Source organism: Melanerpes formicivorus, unplaced genomic scaffold (genome assembly GCF_026170545.1).
Source record: "Melanerpes formicivorus ecotype bairdi unplaced genomic scaffold, bMelFor1.0.p_v2 SCAF_2, whole genome shotgun sequence".
NCBI classification, from domain to species: domain Eukaryota; kingdom Metazoa; phylum Chordata; class Aves; order Piciformes; family Picidae; genus Melanerpes; species Melanerpes formicivorus.
In genome coordinates this window covers 26,473,217-26,498,300 of record NW_027142354.1, presented here as the reverse complement: position 1 = coordinate 26,498,300, position 25,084 = coordinate 26,473,217, and the positions used below count along the sequence as shown (strand labels likewise).

Genomic DNA, 25,084 nt, shown 5'->3' with positions numbered 1-25,084 from the left:
TGGATAAAAGGGAGACTCATCAAAACTGAAATAGTGCTACTGGAAGCACCCTTATTACTGTGTTTATTTGGAATGAATGAGGAAAAGTTCTCTATCAGCACTAGGTCACTTCATCTATCAAGGGTCTAAGCTGAGACAAATGTATACATGTTACTAGATCTTGTCCTCACAACTTGGGTCAGCTCAAAAGATTGGCTAAGAAGTCTACTGTCCATAACCTTCACTTTACAGAAGTTTCATCTTTATTAAGTCTGTCTTCAAATCAAGACTGACTTGATAGAACTCCTTCCAGTGTTGGGCAGCGTTTGGTTACCTGCTATAATCTGTTAGCAACTCAAACCTATTGATTGTTTTATCTTGATAGAACTCCTTCCAGTGTTGGGCAGCGTTTGGTTACCTGCTATAATCTGTTAGCAACTCAAACCTATTGATTGTTTTATCTTGATAGAACTCCTTCCAGTGTTGGGCAGCGTTTGGTTACCTGCTATAATCTGTTAGCAACTCAAACCTATTGATTGTTTTATCATGCCTTGATTTTTTAATTTTTTTTTTTCCCCACTGTGCTATGCCATCTTTATTGCAGGCTAGATTATTAATTTATCTGTATCCACTGTTGCCTGCTCTTTACCTAAAGCACGCTAATAGTACATACAGACTTAATTTGCTGTATAAAATAGCAGTGTGGTTTATGATCTTGGGGACTGCTGGTAACCTCAGATAGAAGACCTATTTCTCCCAAGTTGAGAGGACAGCAAATGCTTAGATATGTCGTTTTCCTTATCCTAAAATTTTTCATATAACAGTCTCGTTATCTTCTCAGCAATAATCACTGAAAGCCTTCTGTAAAGAGCATACTCCAAAATTACAGTATTTTGTGGTACTGGTCTTTGACTCATGTTTTTGTTTCAGAGATCTCATTCAGAGTTTGGCAATGTGGTGGGAGCCTGGAAATCATCCCTTGCAGCAGAGTGGGTCACGTATTCCGCAAGCAGCATCCTTACACATTTCCCGGTGGCAGTGGTACTGTGTTTGCAAGGTAACTTAAGTCTTCAGCTGCACGGCAATGTTTGGGAATTCTTCAGACAATCAGCAGGTGGCAGTAACTTCATTTCAAGGATCTTTTCCTCAGAAATATTTATAATATTATCTAGCATGGAAAAAAATTAATTAAAAGGAAATTCATGACTTTTAGGCAAATACACTGGCTGAAAGAAGAACCTGAGTTGAAAATAGGGAACTTTTAGTAGGCACAGCCTCAGAATCTGGATAAAGAAGGAAATGCTTAACTTGGCATCCTGCCACTTTTGAGAACTTTGTGTTTATTTGGTTTTAAGGAAAGCTTTATTTTCAGAACCATCTCATAAATCTTCATTTTACAGAAACAGTTTTATCATTCAGTTAAGAGCCAGAATGCACTAAGTTATAAATATGCTTTGTTCAATGTGATAAGCCAACGATTACGTAGCCTGATTCTGGCATTTGTGCCAGCCTGTGGGCAGCTTGGTTCTAGATCATATTTGCCTTTGCTGTTCTATCTTTAAAAATGGTTTTTCTATAGACCTAAGAATATGGCAGCATTAAGAGCTTAGATTAATTTTACTGTTGATACAATGTACAGCAGTAGCTGAAACGCTCTTCTATAGAATAAGAAAAGCAGTTCTGGTTTGTGTCCATAGTGTTTAAGTAATGTGGTTAAAGGTATGGCACAAGTCTGTGGTGGACGTTTTGATCATGACTCTTTATCAGTTGCAACAGAAGAATCTGTGTAGGTTCTGGTTTAGATAATTGAACTTGATGCTCAGGGAGCTAAAGTAGTACATGTCTCAGTTAAAGGTTCTATGGGTTAAGAGCTACTTAACATGAAGCAACACATAGAGTGCAGGTGTCCTTAAATTCTTCAAATATTCTAAGCCACCAATGTAGTTGGATGTGTGTTTTATCTTACTGAGACACCTCCTTAGAGTGTAATTCTTCTCTTCCATTCTTGTTATACCACCAAGATGACTCTAGTGAATTTAAGTCTGCTGAAATAAAGTTACTGTCCTGTTCTATTCAGTATTTATAGTAGGGATTTTGCTGGTCCTCTGTTCTTTGAGATCTTTATTTTATGCTACAGTGGAAAATTAATAACAGTACTTCTAGGAAAACAAATGCTAGCAATGAAATATCCTTTTTTAATACATCACATCTCTATTCCAATACTTATAGTGTTCATCAGTAGGTAGGCTTAGGATGCAACTTTCAGTTCTCAGAAGCCTTTAAAAATACAATGTCATAACAAAGAGCATGGTTAATAAAAATAAAATTGTGCAGTTTCCCAACTCTTCTGCAGCTTTTCCATCTTTTGGTTGTTGCTGAGATGCTGGCTCTCATTTGATGTAAACAGCTGCCTAAACAGAGCTCAAGCTGTGGCTGTATGCATGCAGGGATACAGTGACATGGGAAGTGCATCAGCTGAAGATTTTGCATTTGCAGTGGGATTAGAGCTTTTGGATTTTATTGTGAAGTCAAACCATCATCGTGATTTTGTCACTCATGTACTGACGATTACCATGGCAGGGGTTTTTTTAAGTCACTTTGTGTTTTCCAGTGATTTCTGTTCAGAATTATTTTGAAAGGAGATCCCATCTGTACTTGAATAGCAAGGACAGCTTAAGCTTGCAAACTAGTGTCATGGGTGCTTGCTTCCCTGTAGACATCTAAGTTTTTCTGCAAGTGGTTTATCACCTGCATCCTTAGCTGTCCTAGCTCTCTCAAGTTTGGAAATGCTATAAAAAAAAAAAAATCTGTTTCATGGGAATTCATTTTGAATTGACCTAGAAAACTTGCATACCACTTAAAAGTGGAACTGGCAATTTACTGTATATTTGAAGGTGTCCTTCACAGTTTTCTTAGGTACAGAGTAATATAACAAAATGTCTTCAAATTTTAACAAGGAAAGAATGAGAAACCTAGGATAGTGGGATACTCTCATCAGACAGGTGTTATCAGATACATGTTGGATCATGGTGCCAAGAAACTTGGTGTGTGGAATCTGTGTTTATCTTGTGGTTAGGACTTGTTAGCTTATACCATCCTCTGTCCCTTGACTATGATCAGGAAAGCTCTGGGTAAGCATCCTGGTTTTAGCTGACTAGTCAGTATGCTGCCTTTTGGCAGCCATAACAAGTTGGTGATTCTGGATGAGAGACTGAGTCCTGTTTCATGAGAATGGGAGACCATGTCCTGGCTGTGTGGTGTAGGCAGATACAGTTTGTGTCTGGCAGCATTTGTTAGATCAATATGGCCACCTTCATACGCTACTTCAAAGTAATAAACATTGCAGACCCCAGTCTACTCCATACAAAGCTCTGATCACTCAGTGCTAGGTTTCATAGACTGTGGCTCAGCATTAAATGCATTGTGCACCCTATGCTGCGTTCCTCAGCACCTATCTTCTTCTGGGGTCTTGCTATTTTGGACAGTTCTTAGCATCTACTCAGTTTCTGTATTTGTCCCACTAAACCTGAACTATTTGGCCCTGAGTAGGGAGAAACATGTGATGCAGGCATGCATTATAGCTTTGAAAGTGCCTTTGGAGTCATTAAACCTTGGCAAACAAAATAGTTCTTCCACCAGCAAAATGTATTTGACCTGTGGGCAGCCAAGCTGGTTACTGAGCAAGAAAGAGTGGGCAGGTGCTGAGTAGCTGCCTGACACGCAGAGATACTTGAGTGAAGATAAACTGGAATAGGTCTCTAATCTGGATTGAATGGGATTTTGTTGACCAAAAAAAAAGAATCTTTGCAAGGAAAAACCACTCCATAAACAAAGAAAGATGGAGACCTGCCTTGTTTTCCTCAGCAGCCTGCAAGAATTTGCTTTACCTTGACTGTTTGCATCTATTGAAGTTGTTACTGGCAGACTGAATTTACTCTAGTTGCTTTAGATGAATTTACTACCAAATGTGAACTAAGCTTCATAGCATGGCAGTTGCAATTGAAATAAGGCTTAATTTTCTTAGAATAAAATTGCAAACCACAGAAGTAAATGTGTTTTACATGGAAGCCAGCAGATCCAAAAAGGCATTACCAGAGGTGGTTGAGGCCCCATCCCTGGAGGTGTTGTAAGACCAGGCTGGATGAGGCCCTGGCCAGCCTTATCTAGTGTGAGGTGTCCCTGCGCATGGCAGGGGGTTGGAACTAGATGATCCTTGTGATCCCTTCCAATCCTGACTGATTCTGTGATTCTTGCAATTCAAAAAGAGATTTCAAGACACTAGTGACATAAATACAGGAATTTTAGTTACGGATGAGTTTGATCAGAAGGAAAGACTTTAGGTTAGTGTTGTTCACATTTATTGCAATAATTAATCTCTCTCAAATTTTACAGCATTGAAAAAATTTTCTAATTAGTGGTTCTCCTCTGTTACCTCAGCTACAGCAGACTTTCTTGGTTCATAGCCTTAAATGTCACGGCAGCTTATGTCTTTTTGGAACTTTGAGTGCTCTGCTGGTAGGAAGGGGATGAAGGCTGAAAATATCTTCCTTATGTTATCATTTATGTTTTCAGAAAGGTAAAATGCTTTATTTAATATTGCAGATTGTTGAGATGCTTGTTTCCAATTAGTACACTTATCCAGGTGAACACTCATGGAATTTGGCTTCTGTTACTATTATAAAAAGAGGGGGAAAACCCCAACAAACAACAAAAACGCAAACCCCCAACCAAACAACAATCTAACAACTTCTAGGAAGTTTGTAAAAAGAATCAATATGGTAGGGGTTACGAGGGACCTCTGGAGATCGAGTCTAACCCTCCTGTCAATGCAAGATGACCTGTGGCAGGACACAAAGGATTCTGGCTGAAAACCTGAAGCATTGATGAGTGTAGGAAAGACATAAATTTCATTCTAAATGCATTGATTTCAGTTATGTTACTCTCTAATGGTTTTTTATTCCTTGGGTCTTTAACGGGGAATCTTCTGTCTGGCTTTTGAGGCACCTGCCTATGTAGCACTAGGAAGGGTTAAAAGCGATGAGTGACATGGTTTAATTGCAGCTAGATAAAATATAACCACTGCGTTTCTTATGATTGTCCCTAGAAATACACGCAGGGCAGCAGAAGTCTGGATGGATGAGTATAAAAATTTCTATTATGCAGCAGTGCCTTCAGCCAGGAATGTACCTTATGGCAAGTAAGTCACAAATGCTGCTTTGAAATATTCATTTATTCTTCACCACCTTCTGAGGTGGAAACAGTGCTAGCTCTTATGAGTTGCCTCTTTTAGTTCTACAGTTCTTCTGCTCTTGAGTTTTCTCTGTATTCCTTACACTATGTGAAGACAGCAGCCTGACTTTGAAAACTGCTCCCTTTCTCCCTCTCTAGTATTCAAAGCCGATTGGAACTCAGAAGGAGACTCAGCTGCAAACCGTTCAAGTGGTATCTTGAAAATGTTTATCCTGAGTTACGGTGAGTTTTGGCTCAATCAGAGATAATATGGAGTGCTTTTTTCTCTCTCCAGAAATCACCAGTTTTTCTTTCTCCTTCCTTAGATGTAAAACATGTCTTTGTGCAAGCAATGTCTCATGCAGAGTTACTTGGTTTGGTTTTGTTGTTGTTTTTTGTTTGTGGTGGGTCTGTTTGGTTTGGGTTTTTTTGTGTGTGACTTTGTTTGGTTTGTTTTGGTTCTTTGAAGTTCCATTCCTTACAGAGCCTTTTTTTCCCCTATCAAGCTTCTTTTTCTACTTACTGCAACTACAGCTGCAGTAGCAGGTATTTTAGAGAACAGTGTAAAAAGGACTCAGCTTGCCTGAGCCCGAAGTTTGTGTCCTACACAAGTTGTTCAAAAGTGCACTGTTCTGCATCCTTCTGTCCCTTAAGGTTTTGCCTGTGCCTAAGCATGTGCATAGTTGAGCCAGGAGACAGAATCTTGGTGCATTATAAGTAGTGGGAGTCAGCAGACGAGGGCCTTGTATGTTTGATAAAGTAGGTGCCTGAGACTCTTCAGCTGCTGAGCCTTCTTCCTGTCTCTTGTTTTGTCACTGGATAATCACTAACTTTTGGGGAGGGTGAGAAGAGGGAAATGAGAGGTAGCATTACTATCAGTTTCTGCAATATGAATGCTTCCAGACTAGTGAAAAAAATCCTCAGAGAGGAACACTTTTTGAAAGGGTATAAAGGGTGTTGTTCAGTAACCCATTAATAAATACGTCAGAGTCTCTAAACTAGGTTTGTCTGCTGTCAACCTAACGGCAATTTAATGGTAAGATCTTGTGTGTGCCTTATAAGAATACTTGGGGGTTTTTCCCTTCCTGGGGGCACTTCATGTCTGTAGTATCAGGTAACGGCTAGTGTCATAAAGGCTTGGGATGCAAAAGCAGCCAGCCATTACATCCCTAGTGAAACATGTGCAGAGCCTCACAGACCAAAGAGTCTCAGAAACCATGATAATACTGAGGATGTAAGTTATTCTTTATTTTCTCTTAAAAGTGCTGGAGGATATCTATTTAATTTGACAGAAAAATTGTCTTGCAAGCTTTCCTGGAAAATGTGCTACTATAAACATTCAGTGCAATGTTGTCTTGCTCTGTGTAATCTTTCACATGCTCAATCACCTGGGTTGAATTATTATGCTCTTATAGACTGAAGTATCAAAGGAGGCAATGTGTCCTTCTTGCTTTACTATTTGACAGTAACACAGGGACTCTGCTCCACAATGGTAGCTGGCTGAGGGGTTTTGCCTAGGTATTTCCATACTGTGGGTGTGCTTTGTGCACAACCATTAGAAAACTGGGATCAACAAAAGATTGATGGGTGTTGGTTGTGTTTTTTTAAATTCCTAACTCCTTTTCTAACACTTCAATAGAAACAGGGAAAATGTTGAATGTCATATTTCTGCCGCAGGGTAGTTTGGCTGGAAAAAAAAAGAGGGCCTGAGAACCTTAACTGATGATAGCATTAAGCTTCAGTGACTTCGAGAGATGATGTTAAGTCATCTTTAATTTGTGTTTTTTATGCTGAGTTTGTATGTTTGTCCTCATTCTTTGGTACAAGTCTTTCTGTATTCTGTCCCAAGCTTCCAAATTTACTCGTGTTTGATCGGTTCCTGATCAGATAATTGCCTTCCCTCCTCGAAAGATGACTGAGATTTTTTTGATGGCAGTCATCACCCATCTTTAACCTGTTTTCTTAAAAGTGTTCTGAGTAAAGGCAAGGAGATAAATAAATAAATAACAAACTGAATTAAGCAGATATTTCTGATTCTGTTTTAGGGTACCTGATCATCAAGATATAGCTTTTGGGGCTTTGCAGCAGGGTACCAATTGCCTTGACACATTGGGCCATTTTGCAGATGGTGTTGTTGGAGTTTATGAATGTCATAATGCAGGGGGAAACCAGGTCTGTATGCCATTAGTACTATTACTTTTTTACATAATGTGTGATTGTTTTGCAGGGGTTGGTTGTATTTTGGTCTCTGGTGGGTTTTGTTTTCTTTTTAAAGAAAAAAGTGAAGCTGTTTAACTCAAGCAGGTGCTTTGTAGTGTTGATAGGAAGAGGAACCCAAATCAGCATATCAGCTGTTATAACAGATTGGCTAAATAATTTCTCTCAAATACAATTTTGCATTCTCAGGATTAGAATCTGAGCACAGAGATGCATTCAGTGTGCATCAGATTATCCCTTTCACTTGTCTCTATTAATATTTGCCTATAAACTAGAAGCCAGTAACTTCCTTCTCCAGAGGAAGCGTTACTGTGATGCTCCATTAGTCATTTTGAATTTTATGTAGTGTGGTATAGAAAAAATCTGCCTTAAATCCCTCTTTGGCTCCTCTAGAAAACAGAGGGGCCTCAATGGCATATCTCATTCACTCACTGTAAAAGGAGTGTTTCAACAAATCCTTTCTAATCCTATTCCTAATGTGCAAATGTGTCAAATTAAGCATTAATTATTTCAAAGAATCTATTTGTGCAGCTGTGACTGGGTTATCATTTGTGAAACACACGCATATGCTCTCACTGTCTTGTGCTGCTTTGTCACTAAGTTCTTTTCAGACTCAAGCTGACTCTAAATCAGATTGTAAGATTAATACTTAAAGTACATCTTTTAAAGTAGAAGGCTGGCCAATTAGAAGTGTACTGTTGAATAAGAATTTTGCTCACTCTAATTTAAATTAGAAGGGGAAAACACCAAAATCACACAAAGCCTAAAATAGAGAAGTTATTTCCTAGAAGGTGTGCTGGGTTGGTTTGAGGGGATTGGCATCATAAATCTGAGAGGTGCCTCTTTTCCTAGAAATAAGTGACCTAATAGAATAGAATTAACCAGGTTGGAAAAGACCTTTGAGATCATCAGGTTCAACCTATCACCCAACATCATCTAATCAACTAAGCCGTGGCACCAAGTGCCCCATCCAGTCTCTTCTTAAACACCTCCAGGGATGGTGACTCCACCACCTCCCTGGGCAGCCCATTCCAGTGGCCAATCTCTCTTTCTATGAAGAACTTGCTAACATTCAGCCTAAAGAGAATGTATCTGGGGCGGGGGGTGTGCTTTTCCTATTACCTTTATAAAAGTGCATTCATGTTTTCAAAACACCACAGTGTGTATCAGGAGAAGAGGTGGACATGTCAGAATTGCCTTGGGGCACAAACCTGGGAAGCTTCTGGTGATGATGTGTGTTATCTGTATATACACAAATTCGTCTTCCTCTTTCTGGATCCACTCCCCTGAGTCTGACCCTCTTCTGCATGGTTTCTTCTATGAGGCTGACTTTGAGAGCGCAATATACAAATCAGCTCTGAACAGGTCCCTGTGGGAGGATGTTCAGACAGATTAAGAGGCAGAATGGGTCAAAATCAGGCTTACTGTCCAAGCAGAATTTGTATTGGATGGGAGGGAATGAACAGTATGGGAGAAGAGGAATAAGAAACAAACCACAGTCTTTTAATCTGTACTGTGTTCTGCACCTGCTCTCAGCAAGAGGGTTTGAGCAGGGGGGATACCACCTGCTATAATTTGAAGAGTGTACTCTGTCTTATGCTCAACACACTTAAAATGCAGAATTTAAGTAAAAATGCACCCAACTACCCCCTGGGCTGGTAGAATTTGGTTATTAAAAAGATAGGTGTGCATTTACTCCCAGTGGATGAGAGGTTGACCATGAGCCGGCAGTGTGCTCTTGTGGCCAAGGTGGTCATTGTCATTCTGGGGTGTACTAAAAGGGGTGTGGTTAGTAGGTCAAGAGAGGGTCTCCTTCCCTTCTACTTTGCCCTGATGAGGCCACATCTGGAATTGTGTCCAGTTCTGTGCTACTCAGATCAGGAAGGACAGAGAACTCTTGAAAGAGTCCGGTGCAGAGCCACAACAATGATTCAGGCAGTGGAAGGTCTTCCCTATGAGGAGAGAATGAGGGAGCTGGGGCTCTTCAGCTTGGAGGAAACTATGGGGCGACCTCATCCATGTTTATAAATACATAGATGGTGAGTGCCGAGAGGATGGAGCTAGGCTCTTCTGGGTAGTGCCCAATGACAGAACAAGGGTCAGTCGGTGGAGCCTGAGGCATGGGAAGTTCCATGGAAACACGAGGGTGACAGAACACTGGAACAGGCTGCCCAGGGGGGTTGTGGATTCTCCCTCTCTGGAGATAGTCAAAACCTGCCTGGATGTGTTCCTGTGTACGACCTGGTATAGGTGATCCTGCTCTGACACGGGGGTTGGACTAGATGATCTTTTGAGGTCCCTTCCAGCCCCTAACCTGTGATTCTGTGATCTCTGGAGGGCTGATGAACCTGTGATGTATTTGACAATAATGTACAACATTTAGAGTTATGGTAAGGAGCTAAAGGTAAAGCCAAATGTAGCTGGATGCAAGGGGAAGATTTCAGGTTACTGATGTTCTACTAAATTTATATTTATGATGTAGATTTTTTTTCAGGTGTCCTGGTTTTCAAATTTTTATGTAGAACTATCCTCTCTCCATCCTGCGTCCTGAGCAGATACAATACTTGCTACTTTTTGTCTCTTCTGGTGTAGTGGAACTTGCTTAATCTTGTTTCCATTTGTACCATGAAGGGCCTTCGCACAGGTGCTCCAGCAGCAGAGCTCGGAGCTTTTGTGAAGCAGTACCTTCCACTTTTAAATGTGTTCTTTTCTCACATCATTTCCAATGTCTGGGGCTCTTGCAGCCTTTTGATGGAAAGGTGAGGATGTATAAAGCAATATTTTCAAAACTGTTTCTTTGACTACTTTCAACTGTCATTATTCAGTATGGCTCTGATAAGAAGTCCATCTGTTTTAGGGGTACTTGAGATTCCTGTGTAAGCTTTGAATAGAACCTGATTCCTTAAATTGTTAAAAATGGCTATTAATGAGTCTTGCTGACACCTCATGAACTGGACAGAGCTGAGAAGGCATGCCATGTTGCTGTTGTCCAAGGTTAACAGATTGAAAGGGAAAGGAAAAGTTTTCATCTGAAGAGTTTGGGAGGCAAATAAATTTAATCAGAGTTCCCCTGCCTTGGCTTTGTTTTTGCATAGCTGTCATTATTCTAGTGCTTGCATAATATGGTACCCATCCAGTGGCTCACTACCTGTATAGTGGCCATTACTTGCCACACAGGTCAGAAGTTTTGGTTGTTTCCTGAACATCTGTTCTCAAAGGACTTTAATTCTTGTTAAATCTGCTGAATTTAAAAGTGATTATGCAACCCAAAGATTCAGTTATGGTATCAGAAAATGAAAGGGGGGTGGGGAGGGATGGGATTAGTCATTTAGTTTTTCAAAACACTGACTGCTGGCAAAATATGTTTCAATGTAGCCAGGCTTGGCCCTGTGTCTAGGCATTTGTATTATACAACTCCGAATCCTCTTTAGTTTGTGGAGAAAAGCTAATCATGCCATTTAAGTTGGGGCAAGCATGATTTGGATCATTACCAAGGATTTAGCCGAAGATCAGCTTCCTGCATCAAAGGATAATTAGACAAATGAAGTTCAGTCTGGATCCTGGATTCCAAACTTGGAGGAGAGAGGCATGGAGGGAGTTCAAATGTCAGTGCAGGACCAGGCAGTTCATAAAGGGATGCTGAGATCCAACAAGCTGGGCAGCAGTACCCAGAGAACAGCATTTCTTTGCTCTCTGTTTAAGAGTTGCATATCTAAATGCGTTTAAGGGAACTTCTGTTGTAAGTCATGCCATGGATAGGAAGCAGCATTCTCTCTGTACCCTTGAGTTTGTCCCTTTTGTATATTGGTTGCTTTCTGGTGGTCTCTATTATATTAAGAGCTGCTGTTTCCTCACCGTGGTACGTATGCTTCGTTTACTCCTGGGTAGGGTGGGCAGTGATGCTGCAGACTAGGTTTTTAGGGGGAATGTAATACGTGCAGGGGAAGAGAGAGAGAGATAAAAATACAGGTGGACAAGTACTTGGACAGACAGTTTAGACCTGAGCACCTGTGACTGCCTGCGTTACTTGTGTGAAGCCAGTAGAGGGAGCAAACAGCCAGCCCTGAGCTGGCTTGTCAGTACTGCTTAAATTGGAATTAAAAAGGACCTTTTTTCCTCTCCTCTATTGTAAGCAGTGAACTGTTCTAATGCTCATACCGAGTTATTTACGGGATTTTGCCCTCTGCTGTATATTTGAGGGTGGCATGTGCACCTTGTGTGTATTTTAGTATACACTATTTTGTACACTGTTTTCCTTCCTTTTTCTAGGAATGGGCCTTGACGAAGGACAAGTCGGTGAAACACATGGATTTGTGCCTTACTGTTGTGGACAGAGCACCTGGTTCACTAATAAAACTTCAGGGCTGTAGGGAAAACGACAGCAGACAGGTTAGTATGGCATGAATGTACTCTGCAAACAGTGGGGAAAGCCAGGGTTGCGAGTGAGGATGCAAGCACGCACACTGCTGTCCGCACTGCTCCTCACTGAGTCACTGTTGTTTGTGTGTGGAAAGGTAGAATGTGACAGCTGGGCAAAGCAGCAGGAGTAAGCTTGTTTACTGAGCTTTTCTTTTCACAGGCCAGTGACAATCTTTTATAAACAGAGGTTTTATCCCAGCAGTGACCTTATATAAAGGTTTCACACAACCGCACTGATGTGTAACATTCTTTAGCTGCCATGCCTGCTTTCTGGTGCAGAATATGTATTCCACAATGCATTTTTGAAAGGTCATATTCAGTGAAGTTTGAAGATGATGTAGTCTGTGTCTCAGAACAGTGTGGCTTGGCTTTCCTTTCTTCTTTTCAGCTGTGACCTGTTTATAACAGTACTAGTCTCCTTTGATTCGTTGTCGTTAATACAGCTTGGTGAATTCATCATTTCCCAAGCCTGAGGAGAATCCCATTTTCAGCCGTACCATCTTTTTGATCTGGTCCTATAACAACTCATTTCTGTCTGCCAAGTCATCAGTTCTGATCATCTGCCAGCTTCCTTGCTTCTGTATATCAGTTTTTGCAGACAGATTACTGAAATGCTATTCTTGATGAACAAAGAATATTCTTGCCAAGGCACGATATGTTAGAAATACAACAACAAAATTAACATCCTGTTTGGGATTTATTCTATCCCTGGCATTACATTGGGAAAAGAGGTTTGACAGCACAGATTGACTGGTTTTCTTCTGGAGAGTAAAAAGTTACCTGACAGACTTCTGAACTTCTGTAAAGTTGTCTTTGGAGATTGTGCTTCTTGCTTCTGTGTGCAGAATTGTAGTGTAAGGTGGATGGGATTTGTGATTTTTGCTTTTGCTCTTGACTGAATGTTTCACTCTAGTAGCATGGTGTGACATCATATTTGAGAAGTGCTGAAGTAGAATAAAACGATTTAGCATGTTCCTTGTCTATCACAGTGTGCTGAATGAGCAGTTGTTTTGGCAGTGCTGGCCATAACTTATACACCCTTATTCAAGGATCACCTAAACTGAGCTTTATTACTGCAGTTTTCATGCCTTTCCCAAGCAGGTGCCAGGGAAGCTTATGAAGACTTCAGAAGACAGGATATAAAACTCGTCCTTTTCCTGCTTTTCCAATTGACAATTGTCTTTTCTCTTCCAGAAATGGGAACAGATTGAAAGCAACTCTAAACTGAGGCACGTGGGCAGCAACCTCTGCCTAGACAGCCGAAATGCCAAAAACGGTGGTCTCACCGTTGAGATCTGCGGTCCTTCTTTGTCACAACAGTGGAAATTCACACTGAACCTGCAGCAGTAGAAGGACTTACATGGATGAAGCTCTTTTGATTCAGAGACGTTGGGCAAAGTTTTGATTGAATTACTGATGTATTTCTTAAAACTTTCCACGGAACTTATATACCTCAGTATTCCACCTTTATCTGAAAGTAGGAGAGTGCTGGAGCAGACACCAGGGATCCAGGGGACTTGGAGCACTGCAAAGGTGTCACTGAACATGGCTGCAGCACAATTCCTTCTTAGTGTGAAGGCGTCAACGGTTCCATACTGTCTTCGCTTATGTACTTGCACAGCAGATAACAAACTCTAGGAACAACTGATGTATGATTTAAAATGGATCTGAAGAAACACCTGTGGGGAACAGGGTGTGGGAGGGAGGGTGGGGAAAAACTACTAGGAGCAGGTCATATGAAAACTCCATTTGCTTAGAAATCATGGTTTGTTGTTTCCAGAAACAGAAGTGTCATTTTCAAGTTGGGTTGGTTTTTTGGTTGTTTGGTTGCTTTGGTTTTTTTTCCTCCTGTGTGTACTTGGTAATTTGAATATGAACTTTTCTATGATGGACTCTAAATATAAATATATAAAAATGTGTATATCGTCAGCTCCCAATGATTTATATCCATTTTCATCATCCTGTAATCATCCAGGAAGTGATTTGACAAATGCATAACCAGAAATTGGTTAGAAATGCTAGGAGAGTGAAATTTTATGAAGGTGTGGATTTTGTGCTGCTGGGTATGATGTCCATGCTAACACTGGATGCTTTTGCTTTTGCCAACTGGATCTACTTCTTCACACTTTGCCCTCCCTGGAGATCATGAAACTCAGGAGGAGAAAGAAAACAGCAGAATAAGCCAATGCATCTGCACAGGTGGTTGCTCAGATTTTTTTATTCCAACTTGGGAATTCATTACACGTGCTCTGGATATTGTTAAACTTGTACTGGATACTTGGGTTGATGATTTCTCTGGTACTTTGTCTTTAACATTCTTCTTCCTTTGTTACAATATTTTATAGACAGTGCAGATCTTTGGTACAGCTGTGTGGGATCAGCACTGTTTTATTCTGGGCCTTAATGAGGAAAAAAGTGTTTCCAACTCCCACTTTCAGTTGTAGAAGTAAGACAGAGTGGTAGTATCACTGTTGGGAGCACAAGATCTGAGTTGTAATTTGCAAGGATGAGCAGCTCTGTAGTACCTCTCAACTGCACTTGCTAAATTTATAGACCTGCTATTGGGAAGTATTCCATTTTGTTTCTTCAAATGGAGCTTTTGAACGGATTCAGGCTTGGCTCTGGGAACCAGCCTGGATACCAGCAGACCTGCGTGGTTTGAACCACAGAACCCATGCGTTTGGCAGCTTAAGTCCAGCTGATGTTATTTTTATATTCAAATAATACTGTCAGAGCTAACCTAAACTTTGACCTGTCCTTTCTTATGTTTGCCAAGACTACATAATTTTTTATTGAGAACAAATGCTTCAATGAGCTTTTGAAAGGAAAGGCAAATAAGTGCTAATAAGCAAGACAGCACTGACAAAAATTGGTGAAGACATGGGCCAGGAAGTGGTTTTGGTAAGATGCTGGATTTCAGAAAAATCTAAGGGTTAATCATAAGGAAATTAAAAACTTCTGCTGCACTGTGGTATGCTGGTACAGTTCCCCTCTCCTTTGCTCCTGGGTTTGTGGGTTGGGTTGGATTGGGGTTTTTTGGGGGTTGGGTTTTTTTGCTTCTCTTTTTTTTTTCTTCTGAAGTTTTCTTTCAGCTGCATCTGTATGTTAGATGCAGAGGTGGTACTCTTCTGGGCAAAATGGCTTTAACTGTGCCAGTCAATGTGCTCATGTATCTGAAGCTACGACTTTCAAGTACCTGCATACATTTTCAAAGGGGGCATTAAATCCTGTTTCTCCTATTCATCAACTGACTTTTTTTGTTAATAAATGATAGTTGGGCTTTTTTCCCCCCCCTCTCTTCTGCACAATCCACTTCCTCTAAAACTTCTCTGTTCTAGAGGCCACAGAGTCAACAAACTACTCTTCACCTTTTAGTCTTTCCCTATCTGTAGCCTTTTAAACTAGCTGAGAACTTACGAGTGTGATTCCTAAACACAGTAGATTTCTTGATATTCTGGAAAAATAAATGCTGCAGTATGGGCTCAGCAGCAAGTCAACTGTTTGAGGATTTGAAAAGCATCATTCAAAAGGAAAGACCTAATCACTCAGCTTCTGCCATGGAGGTATTTCCATTTGCAACTTGTTATAGTAAGGGTAGTACAGGCTGCAATCAGCAGTTGCAGTTCTGAGTGAGTATCGGCCTACTTCTTATCTCTCATCAGAATTGATACTAAAAAACTTCCATATTCCATCTCTTAAGTCTTTTGTGTCAACTGCTGTCATATAAAATAGGAATATTTTCACCATTCCCCTTTGGATGCTGTGCATAGAAGTTTCAACATAGGAGCTGTACATTGGGGTTTTTTTAAAGAACAGTTGAGAAGTGGTATCCTTTTGTTATGTTTACATGACGGTGTGCCAAAGTTACTTACTGTGATTTTAGGGGTTTTTAATGAATAACTTCACCCAGCTGAAAGATAAATTAAGAGCCCTTAAAGCAAATTGCAGCAGAGTCTCCAGAGAAGTTTTCTTACTGTCTTCAGAGCAAGAATGGTGTTATTGTTTGTTTTGCAGATTTCCAGACATAGTTTGGAAACTGTTTTGTCAGTTGGTTTGAAAAGTCTGCTGTACAGAGCTTGTACTATGTTCATTTTATAGATGGAAACCATCCTTGGAAAAAAATGTTTTAACTTAAATAAAGAAGAATGCTTTATAGATAAATGTGTGGTGGTTAATACAACTGAGTAAAACCAAGAATTCTGCTTTCAGCTTGTAGGTTGAAACAGTTTTCAAGTGTTTCTCTTTGCTTGGTTATTTCATAAAATTCCTCTCCAGAAGTGTGTATCCATGGGTGTGTATCTGCTTTTGTGAAAAGAGAATCTGTTTCTATTAATATGACAAATTTGAGGAAGCTGTCTTATTTTAGAAGCTGCTTTACATTTAGGAATGAGTTAATGCTGACTAATCACCTGAAAGTGCCCTGTTAAGGCACTCCCTGTGCTGCCCCATTAGGCCTGATCTTGAATCTTCCACTGTCTGTCTCTGATGCCAGAAGCCATCATGTGAAGCATGAGAGGCTCCTGTGGCCTGCAGGGTGACTGCAGCAGCAGCTCCCACAGTTTGTCAGGCTGCCTGTCCTCATCTGCTTGTGTTGCCTTTCTGCTCTGTATTGTGCAGGGTAGTAGTTCAGATGTCTGTGGTGCACTTGAAGCTAGATCTTAAATGCCACATATTTAAATGCCACATTTAAACCACAACAAATAAGAAAACCTTTAATTTTTAGAAAGGTATTTTGTAAGTCAGACAATTCACTGGTGTAGAGAGTGTGCTAATGCACTTGCATGAGCACAGCTGGGGTGAGAGGTCTTGCACAGTGGGTGATGGATAGCTGTGAAAGTTGTGAGATTCTCATACTGCTGTAAGTGGGGCTGCGCCACAGCATGGTGCTTGACTACGGCACCACCTTGTCAGAGGTGGGCTGCAAGCCAAACATGGAAGATGAGGTTAAAAAAATCTCATCTGTGAAGTTTTGTCCAGCTTCAGAGACACCTCAAGTCTGCTCTTGGAGCATATTCTTGCCACAACCTCTCTACCTCTCCTGTATCTTTGTTCCTTGTCTAAGAAACTTAGCTAGTCCCACAGAGAGAGTCATTCGTCATTGGAATGGGCTGCCCAGGGAGGTGGTGGAGTCACCATCCCTGGAGGTCTTTGAGAGGGGATTGGACATGGCACTTGGTGCCATGGTCTAGTCATGAGGTCTGTGGTGACAGGTTGGACTTGATGATCTTTGAGGTCTCTGCCAACCTTGGTGATACTGTGATACTGTGATGTGATCAGCCAGCATGACTTGTAGAAGCATGCATAGGAAAGATTTAAGCATGGCTACTCTTTTCATTGCACTGACAAGATTTTTACCTTTCACACGGTAAGAAAGGAGAGCTCATGGGTGCAGGGTTACTCTCCCTGTGTGCCAGAAGTCAGTGACTAGTTGGCACCTGTCAAGAAGTCTACATCAAGCAAACAGTCCTTTAATATTTATGGTTGGAAAAAAAATAAAAAAGGTCCGGTCAAACTGCAGTAAGCACAAGAAACAATCTTGCATTTGCTGACTAGATCTGAGAACACAGATGAGTACTCTCCATCTTAAATGCCCTTTGACACCTGGGAGCAGACAGCTAACACTAAAGGTAACTACAACAGGTTTCTGGCAGTAAAAGCTTTTAATCTAAACCAGTGTTAACTGCAGAGGTGTGTCTCTCTTGTATTTCTCCCTAAGGTCCTACACATTTTCTGTGCATACAGATCTCAGTAGACTTCTTAGCTTAAGTATCAGGAGTGAATGAACAGTCCAGCAAATTTTGCTTTACTTTTGATGAGAACTCTGTTGTTTCCATTGCCTTATACCCAAGCATATGCATGAAAAAGTTTCCCATTCAGTGTAATTCATCATCTGGAACTTAAGGCCATGCTTTTTAGCCAGTTTCTATAGGATTTATTCTGCCTGTCACTGTGCCTAAAACCAGATTTATTTATACTTCTTTTGTAAGGGAACCTTTAATCTTTCCTCTTTGTAGGTTAACAAAAACATATTTTAAATCCAGAATTTCAAAGATGTCTGTGGAAGCTGAATACTGGGGGAGATTAAAGGCTGTAATCTGCCTGTTGTCTTGTTTTAAATGGATCCTACAGAGCATTGTCCAGTTCCCAGATGGGGTCTTGTCATGTCCCGGTATCCACAGCCAACCCTGGGCAGCAGGGGAGGTCTTGCTAAGATTCAAAAATTCCCTTGCAGTGAATTAAAGCAAACAGCTGGGTTGGGTTTGTTAGAGCCAGTGAGAACTCTTGGTAATGAACCAGAGCAGGGGGAAAATGGGAAGAAAAATGAGAGGAAAACAGAGAGAAGTTAAGAAGCAAAAGAAAGGTCTCGCCACCCTTGGTTCTCACAAGGTCTCATAGTGCAAAGTCTGCCATTAGCCTTTCTGTGACGCTGTGGGTTTAAAGTAAGGAAAGAGGAGTTCTTGCCTTCACAGAAATTACCTCTCTTCATTGTTAAGCCGTTCTGTCAGACAAGCAGCTCTCCTCCAGAGCTATTAAGGTCCATAAAAGCCATAGCCCTGTCTATTCAGATCAAGTCTGTCACACATTGTTTCAAGATAAATCACTGGTCTCTCACAGGTGTTCCTGCTGTAAGCTTAGCTCTTTTTAAATGTTATATTTTTGTACTGAAGTACCAACTTCTGCTTTGCCTTACATGTATTAAATGCAGATACTCTACAAAATTGATGAGATCCTGAGTTACATGCTTGCATCACCTGTGCTGTCATTCAGCCTGGAATACAATGAACAATTTCAGAGCAGTTTCTTCGTATAAACTGCTCTAGCCAGAGGCTTGTTCCTGTGCAGAACAATTTCAAGTGAACGGAAAGCACCAGAAAAAAAAGTCTAGGATAATAAGCCCTGATTACAGCCTGAGCAAAAATGTCAGTGTTGCATCTTTTGTTAGACTGCACATTTTATTTACAGCTTAACATCTAGTGGCTATTTTAAGATCTGCTAGTAATCAAGCTTAAAAACTGGGAATAAAGTCAGTCCACAGCTGTTCTCTCTGTACAGCCCTCCAAGAGCTTGTCTGAATGAGTGCAAAATACCCTTTTGATTTGGTTTCTTGCATCACAGCAGCATGTTGTTGCTCTGTATGTGAGAAGTGGGACCCATTTAATTTCAAGTCCCTGTTTCTACCCAGCAGATGGTATTAATCCAAGGATTTTTTTGGTGGTGTTTTGGTTTGGGGGTTTTGTTGGGTGTTTTGGGGGGTGGTTTGTTGTGGGGGAGCAGGGTTTGGGGTGTTTGGTTGGTTTAGTTTGGTTTGGGGTTTTGGGGGGGAGGGGTATGTTGTTTGGGTTTTTTGTATGGTTGGGATTTTAAAAATTATTTTTAAAAGGATCTAGAAGTAGTAAATAACTGTGTGTTCTGCTACACCTGTATTAATTAAACCTCATCTTTAGTAATCTGGGCATTGTCGTTAAAAGAGGGTTAGAAAATGACTACCGGGAGCCTGTCGTGCTGTGGTTGAGCGGTGAGCACCACTTCTGCAAAATGCTGTTCTCTTAACTTTGTGGCACCTTTATTCCTGTCCAGTAGGCTGATTTTGAAGTGGATTCCTAGATGGCAGCTCCACATTTACTGGTCTGGCCTACTTGTGGTTCTCAAGGGGGGAGAGGGATGCTAACCATGCCTCTCCTCCCTTGTGCTAGCATCAGTTCCCATTCCATGAGACATCATGTGAATGAAGCAGTAGGGCAAGATTAAACTTATTTTTTTTAACTTTCCATCTTGGAGAGTTGAGTTTGACTTTTGAAGGCCAAGACAGCTGCAGTGGCAGGGTTTTATAACCAGAAGCAGGAGAGAAGGAAAGATGCTGAACTTCCCTCACACATACTCCCCAGTGCCAGTGAAACATTAAAGCAACTTGCCCATCCTATAAAACAGCGAGTCCCAGCATCTTTAAGGCATTACTCCCTGCTGCTCATTACTGTGACACTTTGAGCGTAATTCTCTGTGTCTTGTGCTGATCTGTGATCTAGCAGCTGTTAAAGGCATGAGGAATGCCTCATGGTTGTGGTGAAGGCACCATATGCCCAGAATTATGCCCTCATTACTGTAAAACTTGTCCCCAGCATGTTGGGCCACGTTTCCCCTTCCACCCTCCTTTCCAGAGTGGGTAGTCAGCCCAGAGCTGAAGGGAACAAAGACCAGGGTGCCATCCAAATGGTGCAAACAACCCCACTTGCCTTCTAAGGGGTAAATAACAACATACACCCACTGCATGGGATGCTCATGCTACTGGCCTCACACTTTCTAGGGGCTGAAGCTGGTTGTTGACATGATTGCCCATTGGCCAAATCCAGCCTTGAGAAATGTTCAAGTGTTACCCCAAGTTGTAAACAACTCACTCTTTCTTTGCTACCACGCTCCATAGCTATTGGTAGTAAGCTGCCTCCCTCCACGTGCAAGCATACTAATGGCCTCTGCAGTATGGAGGGCAACCACCAACCCGGGACGGGGCCGCCGAGCCTCAGTTTACCCAGAAATCTGCAAAGGAGGGAGTGTCGCTGGAAGCTCCAGAAAGCTACAGCATTGTATCTGCCAGTCTCACTGGATCGGAAGAGAGCCTGCCCTGTCTTAAAGCGGACTGGACCCCCGAGGGAAAAGCCTTTATCCCAGACGGGGTGGACTAGCCCAGATTTCGGCAGTCCAAACAGCTGCTACAGCCTTAAAACAGTAGACGGCGAGCCACAACCGTGTGTGCCAGCTTGTGAAAGCAGGAACAGTGCCCAGCCGCATCCTGCCTGACCCGGCTGTCGCTAGAGAAGAGGAGCCGCCTGTGGCCGCTCTGCAGCCCTGTATGTGCCAGGGAAATTGAAAGCACCGCCCGTGCCCGTGATTCAGGGTCCCGACTACCAGTGAGTGTCCTGTACAAGGGACTGCCTCGTAACCCCAAGCTGTGGGACTGCCCGTCGCCGCTCCGAGGGAGCCGTTCAAACCCTTTCCAGAAAGGAATCCTGCCGGCCGGAAGAAGTCTGCGCTATCCCCCCGCCTCTGCAGCCGCGGGAGGAGAAGGCTGCCCTCACCGCAACCGACCGGAGGGAAGCAGCCACAGCCTCAGCCCCGGGACCCCCCACCCCCGCAAGAGACCAGCCCCGGACAGGCAGCAGCCAGCTAGTGTAGCCTAGCAACTAGCCACTCTACAAACAAAAGACACAGTGTATTTTGCACATGCTTTGCACTCAGTAACATTCAGTTTAAAGTCTCCTGCGCCTAGCCGAGTGATATTTCTAGTTCAAGCCTCTCCCACATTGTAACTCTTCCCTGCATAGAGTTAAAGCAACCGCAAGCATCTTGTTGAGTCGCCATCTGTTGGACAAGCTGCGGAACTGCACTCTTTGTTCTTTAATCAAAATTAATTCTGTAAATGTTCTAACTGGGTTCAAATTGTATATACGAAACCAGTTTTGGCATATATCTCACAATCGTGCACTAGAATATGTATATTAAATCGTGATTAATTGGTTATTAATAATTTTTAATATTGATAAAACATTTCAATATTCATACATTAATAACCTCTTCATCACAGTGGTGAGCTAGCTTGGGGTGTAAGGAAGCTGGAAAAAAAGCCCCTTCCTCAAACACCATGCAAGAAGTGCTGTTATTTTCAGTATCTGAAAGCCCTTCAAGCTTGACTTAACTACACTGTAAAATCAAATCCCTTGCTTTCATGAGAGAGCTTGGGCTGATGGGTGTTCTATTTTGCTTCCCAGCTGAGATATCTTTTGGTTGTTATTGCTTCTGCTAAAACAGCCTTTTTGCTAGTAGTTGAGTCTCCAGCCAGCAGTGCCTGCAGACAAGGAAGAGGGGAGCAAGCGAGAGAAAAAGGTCTTAAGTTGCACCAAGGTCTTGGTTTCAACATCTGTTTTATGTTTGGTAGTGTGGCAGTTTTAGGCTGATGCCTAGGAAATTTTCCACAGATGAGTAGAAAGTTGTAGAATGTAAATAAATTACCATTGGATGTAAAATGTAAAATAATGATAAAGTCTAATTACTAACATGAAGTTAGTTGTATAAACTACCTCTTTCTCTTTCTTGGCTTCTTCGCCCTAGCAGGTACTAGCTGGCGATTCTGCTGGCTTGCTGAGCTGGGCTGCATTTCTTTGTTGTGTACTAACAAGCTACTCTCTGCTCTTCTCTCCCTCTTTTCCATTGCACAAGGTGGGGGGAAGGAAGCAGAGAGGGGGAAGCTATTGGTAACCCCCTGGCTTTGTCCTGGGGGGTACTTGTGTTGTTAATAAATTGTAAATACTTGTAAAGGGTGTATATCATGTACATATTCATTGCATTTCATATTTCTAGACTTCAGGTTTGCTTGTAAATAGAGTTTTGATTGCTTCCTCTTGATCTGATCTGGCAGTTTTATTTGGGGGTTATTTTTTCCAAAATAATTGGAGGGTAATTTCAACCCACCACAGGTAGGGAGTTCCCTACTTAAAAAGGACATAAGACTTTGTAGTAGGCAAGCTTGTGAAAGAAAGTGCTCCATGTTGCATGATGTCTGTGTTTTGTGTTAGGCTCTCGGTCAGCCTGCTTCAGGATTATATGGAAACATTGATGCTGAATGAGTTATTTGAGAGATGGCAGCATCTTTAGGTCAGGGCTCCTGTCCTAGCAGGAGCACAAAAGAAAATACACTGTTATCTTAATGTCTAGGTAGAAAAGATGAAGAAAAGTGGAAGAGAAAGAGGTGCAAAGTGAGAGAGTGTAGAGAAGCAGCTGCAGAGCTGCAGCTTAGGGTATATTTCAGAGCCAGTAACTTGATGCTGTTCTGTACTCTACAGTATGAGCTGTAACATCTTTGACAGGGATATCTGTGCAGCTCCTCAGTTTCTCTTTGAATGTGACCTCTGACAAGAGCACTCAGCTCGGATGTAAATGACTGGATACAATTTTCAGAAGTGTTTAGGACAGATTTTTAAAATTAAATTTAGGCTGTTCAGCATCTTGGGAAAGCAATGAATTTGAGAAGTAGGAAATATTCTTCAGCTGATCTAATGATCTTGTCTGCTATTCCAACATCAGCTTGTTTTAGTGAGTGGTTCCAGACTGAATGCCTAATTTTGACTCCCAGCCATTTTGTCTGCTAATTAAGTTTCATTCCTCAAATACCCTTCCTTTTATCAGAGCTTCTGAAAGTTTGATTCTGCCATCTCCTAATTTTTCTCCTTACAGACAGAGCATCTGAAATGCCTGGCAGCTCTGTTTTCTTTGACTGGGTGCCCTGGAGCACAAGTTTTCTCTAAGGCAGAGATGGCAGCAAGACAAGTTTCCTGCTGGTTCCCTTGTTCCAGTTTGATGTGTTTGTGGGTTTTAGGGGTTTTGTGTTGGTGGTTTGTTTGGTTTTTGTGTTTTTTGTTTGTTTGCTTGTTTTGTTTTTTATTATTATGGGCTGTGAAGAACAGCTCTTAAATTTAGCCCCGAGGAGGTGGAAAGGTAAAGTGACTTTGGTCTGACATATATAATAAGCACAAGCTCTATCTGATTCAAATGATGAACACTGTCATATGCACAGCCCTCTCCTTAGTTTGCTGCTGTTGTTTTAATTGACCATTGTCACCCATGCCAAACAAGTCCTGCATCTTTTAACAAGCAGTGCTACAAAACTGGCAGCAATACCCTTTGGCCATAGTTCCACTCTCAAGGCTCATTGGCCACCCAGGGATCATCCTGTGAAACTCAAGGCCCATGTGAAGGTGCCAAAGGTCCAAAATGTCCCACGATAGAGATCCTTGATCACTTTTTCCTAAAATGCTCCTCTGTCTTTTCCTCACTGTTTTGAGGAGCTCAGAAACTTAGAAAACTGCTGTTCTTGTTCTTGCCCCTTCTTTGGGACACTCATGGGCTGTTTGGCCAGAGACACATCCATTAGGAGTGTGCTGAAGCAAGCACTTGCAGGTCACTGAAAGGAAAGCTGGGCAGAGCAGAGCTGGGCCCTTCGGTTATACTGTGCTGATGTACACCCCTGCGGCAAGGGCCTGGCACGTGTGACACTGGCCCCATTACTGCTGCCTCACTTGAGTTGCTCCAAACTGAGAGGATGCCCCTGGGTGCCTGCTGAGGGTGAAGACATCCTGAGACATCTAACTGATAGGAAGGGGAGGGAAAGCAGCACATAAATCCCTTCAGTGCCTTGGGGTACCAACAGGAGGGAAGGGCAACTTTTGAACCTGATTGTGAATCCCCTATGATCTGGATCACATATTATGATTTGTTTTAAATGAAGATGACTTTGAAATCACCCATTTTTAAGTCAGCCTGTCCTGAAAAGATAAGAGCTGCTCATGTGCTCGTGGGTGCTTCAACGTTTGCATAGGGTCCTGATGAACAGCAGCAACAGCAAGTCTCATTAACCACATGAGAAACTGGGTTAAGCCTCAGGCAATAAAATCCTGCAGGCTGCTGTGAGGCTGTCATTGCTAGGGAGGCTCTGTCAGCTGGGAAAGGGCACTGCTGTCTCACAATAATGAACCTAACCATGTTATAAATAACTCCTTGTGACTTGAAAAGCAGCAGCAAGAGGAAATCCTTCTTCCCCTTCCCTCGCTCCTGCCTTCCTTCTTTCCTGCCTTCCTTCTTTCCTGCCTGCCTGCCTCCCTCCCTCCCTCCCTTTTCTTCAGCATGAAAGCAGAGCTGGTCAGGACCAGCAGCCATAAAACTAAGGAGACAAGAGGCAGAGTAAGCACATAGAAGAGTAAGGTCTGGCTGTGATGGCGTAACTGGTAGTTAAACCTGATACAAAGGCATGAGGTTGGGTTGCCAACTACATAGCTGCAGGACAGGATCTCCAGCACCTCAGGATGTAGCAGGCAAGCTCCCTTGCAGCCCAGTTTTATCAGGCACCTGGTTTCCCTTGCTCAGGGGTTGCCTTGTTCTCTCTTGCAGGCTGCTCTGCTGGGGAGTAATCAGAGGAACGTACATTCCAGTGCCTTTCAAGTTCACAATAGATGGTTTACAACTGGTTTGCAGAACCACTTTGTCTCTACAGATGTTTCCACTGAAATTTGGTGGTGGTGTTTTTGGACAGAGCTCAAGAAACAGATCGTTTATGGTGGCCTATGGGAACAAAAGCTCAGGAATCTTTTTGTTTATTGCATGAGCAATAGAAAGCTTGTTGCTGGCACCCCTGAGACCAACTGAGTGTCTTGCTTGGTAAGTGTGAACTTGCCCCAGGCCAGGGGGACGTCAGGTA

General features: G+C 42.1%; 1 protein-coding gene across 1 annotated transcript in view; it reads left to right on the top strand.

Annotated features, from left to right (window-relative positions):
• GALNT2 (polypeptide N-acetylgalactosaminyltransferase 2) overlaps positions 1–15,378 on the top strand; it is a 102,509-nt gene extending 87,131 nt beyond the window's left edge. The window contains exons 11-16 of the mRNA XM_068154081.1: positions 910–1,036; positions 5,084–5,176; positions 5,368–5,451; positions 7,254–7,380; positions 11,695–11,814; positions 13,039–15,378. Of these exons, the coding sequence (XP_068010182.1) occupies positions 910–1,036; positions 5,084–5,176; positions 5,368–5,451; positions 7,254–7,380; positions 11,695–11,814; positions 13,039–13,194 (707 nt within the window). The 3' untranslated portion in view covers positions 13,195–15,378. The remainder of the gene's footprint in view (positions 1–909; positions 1,037–5,083; positions 5,177–5,367; positions 5,452–7,253; positions 7,381–11,694; positions 11,815–13,038) is intronic.
• The last annotated feature ends 9,706 nt before the right edge of the window (positions 15,379–25,084 follow it).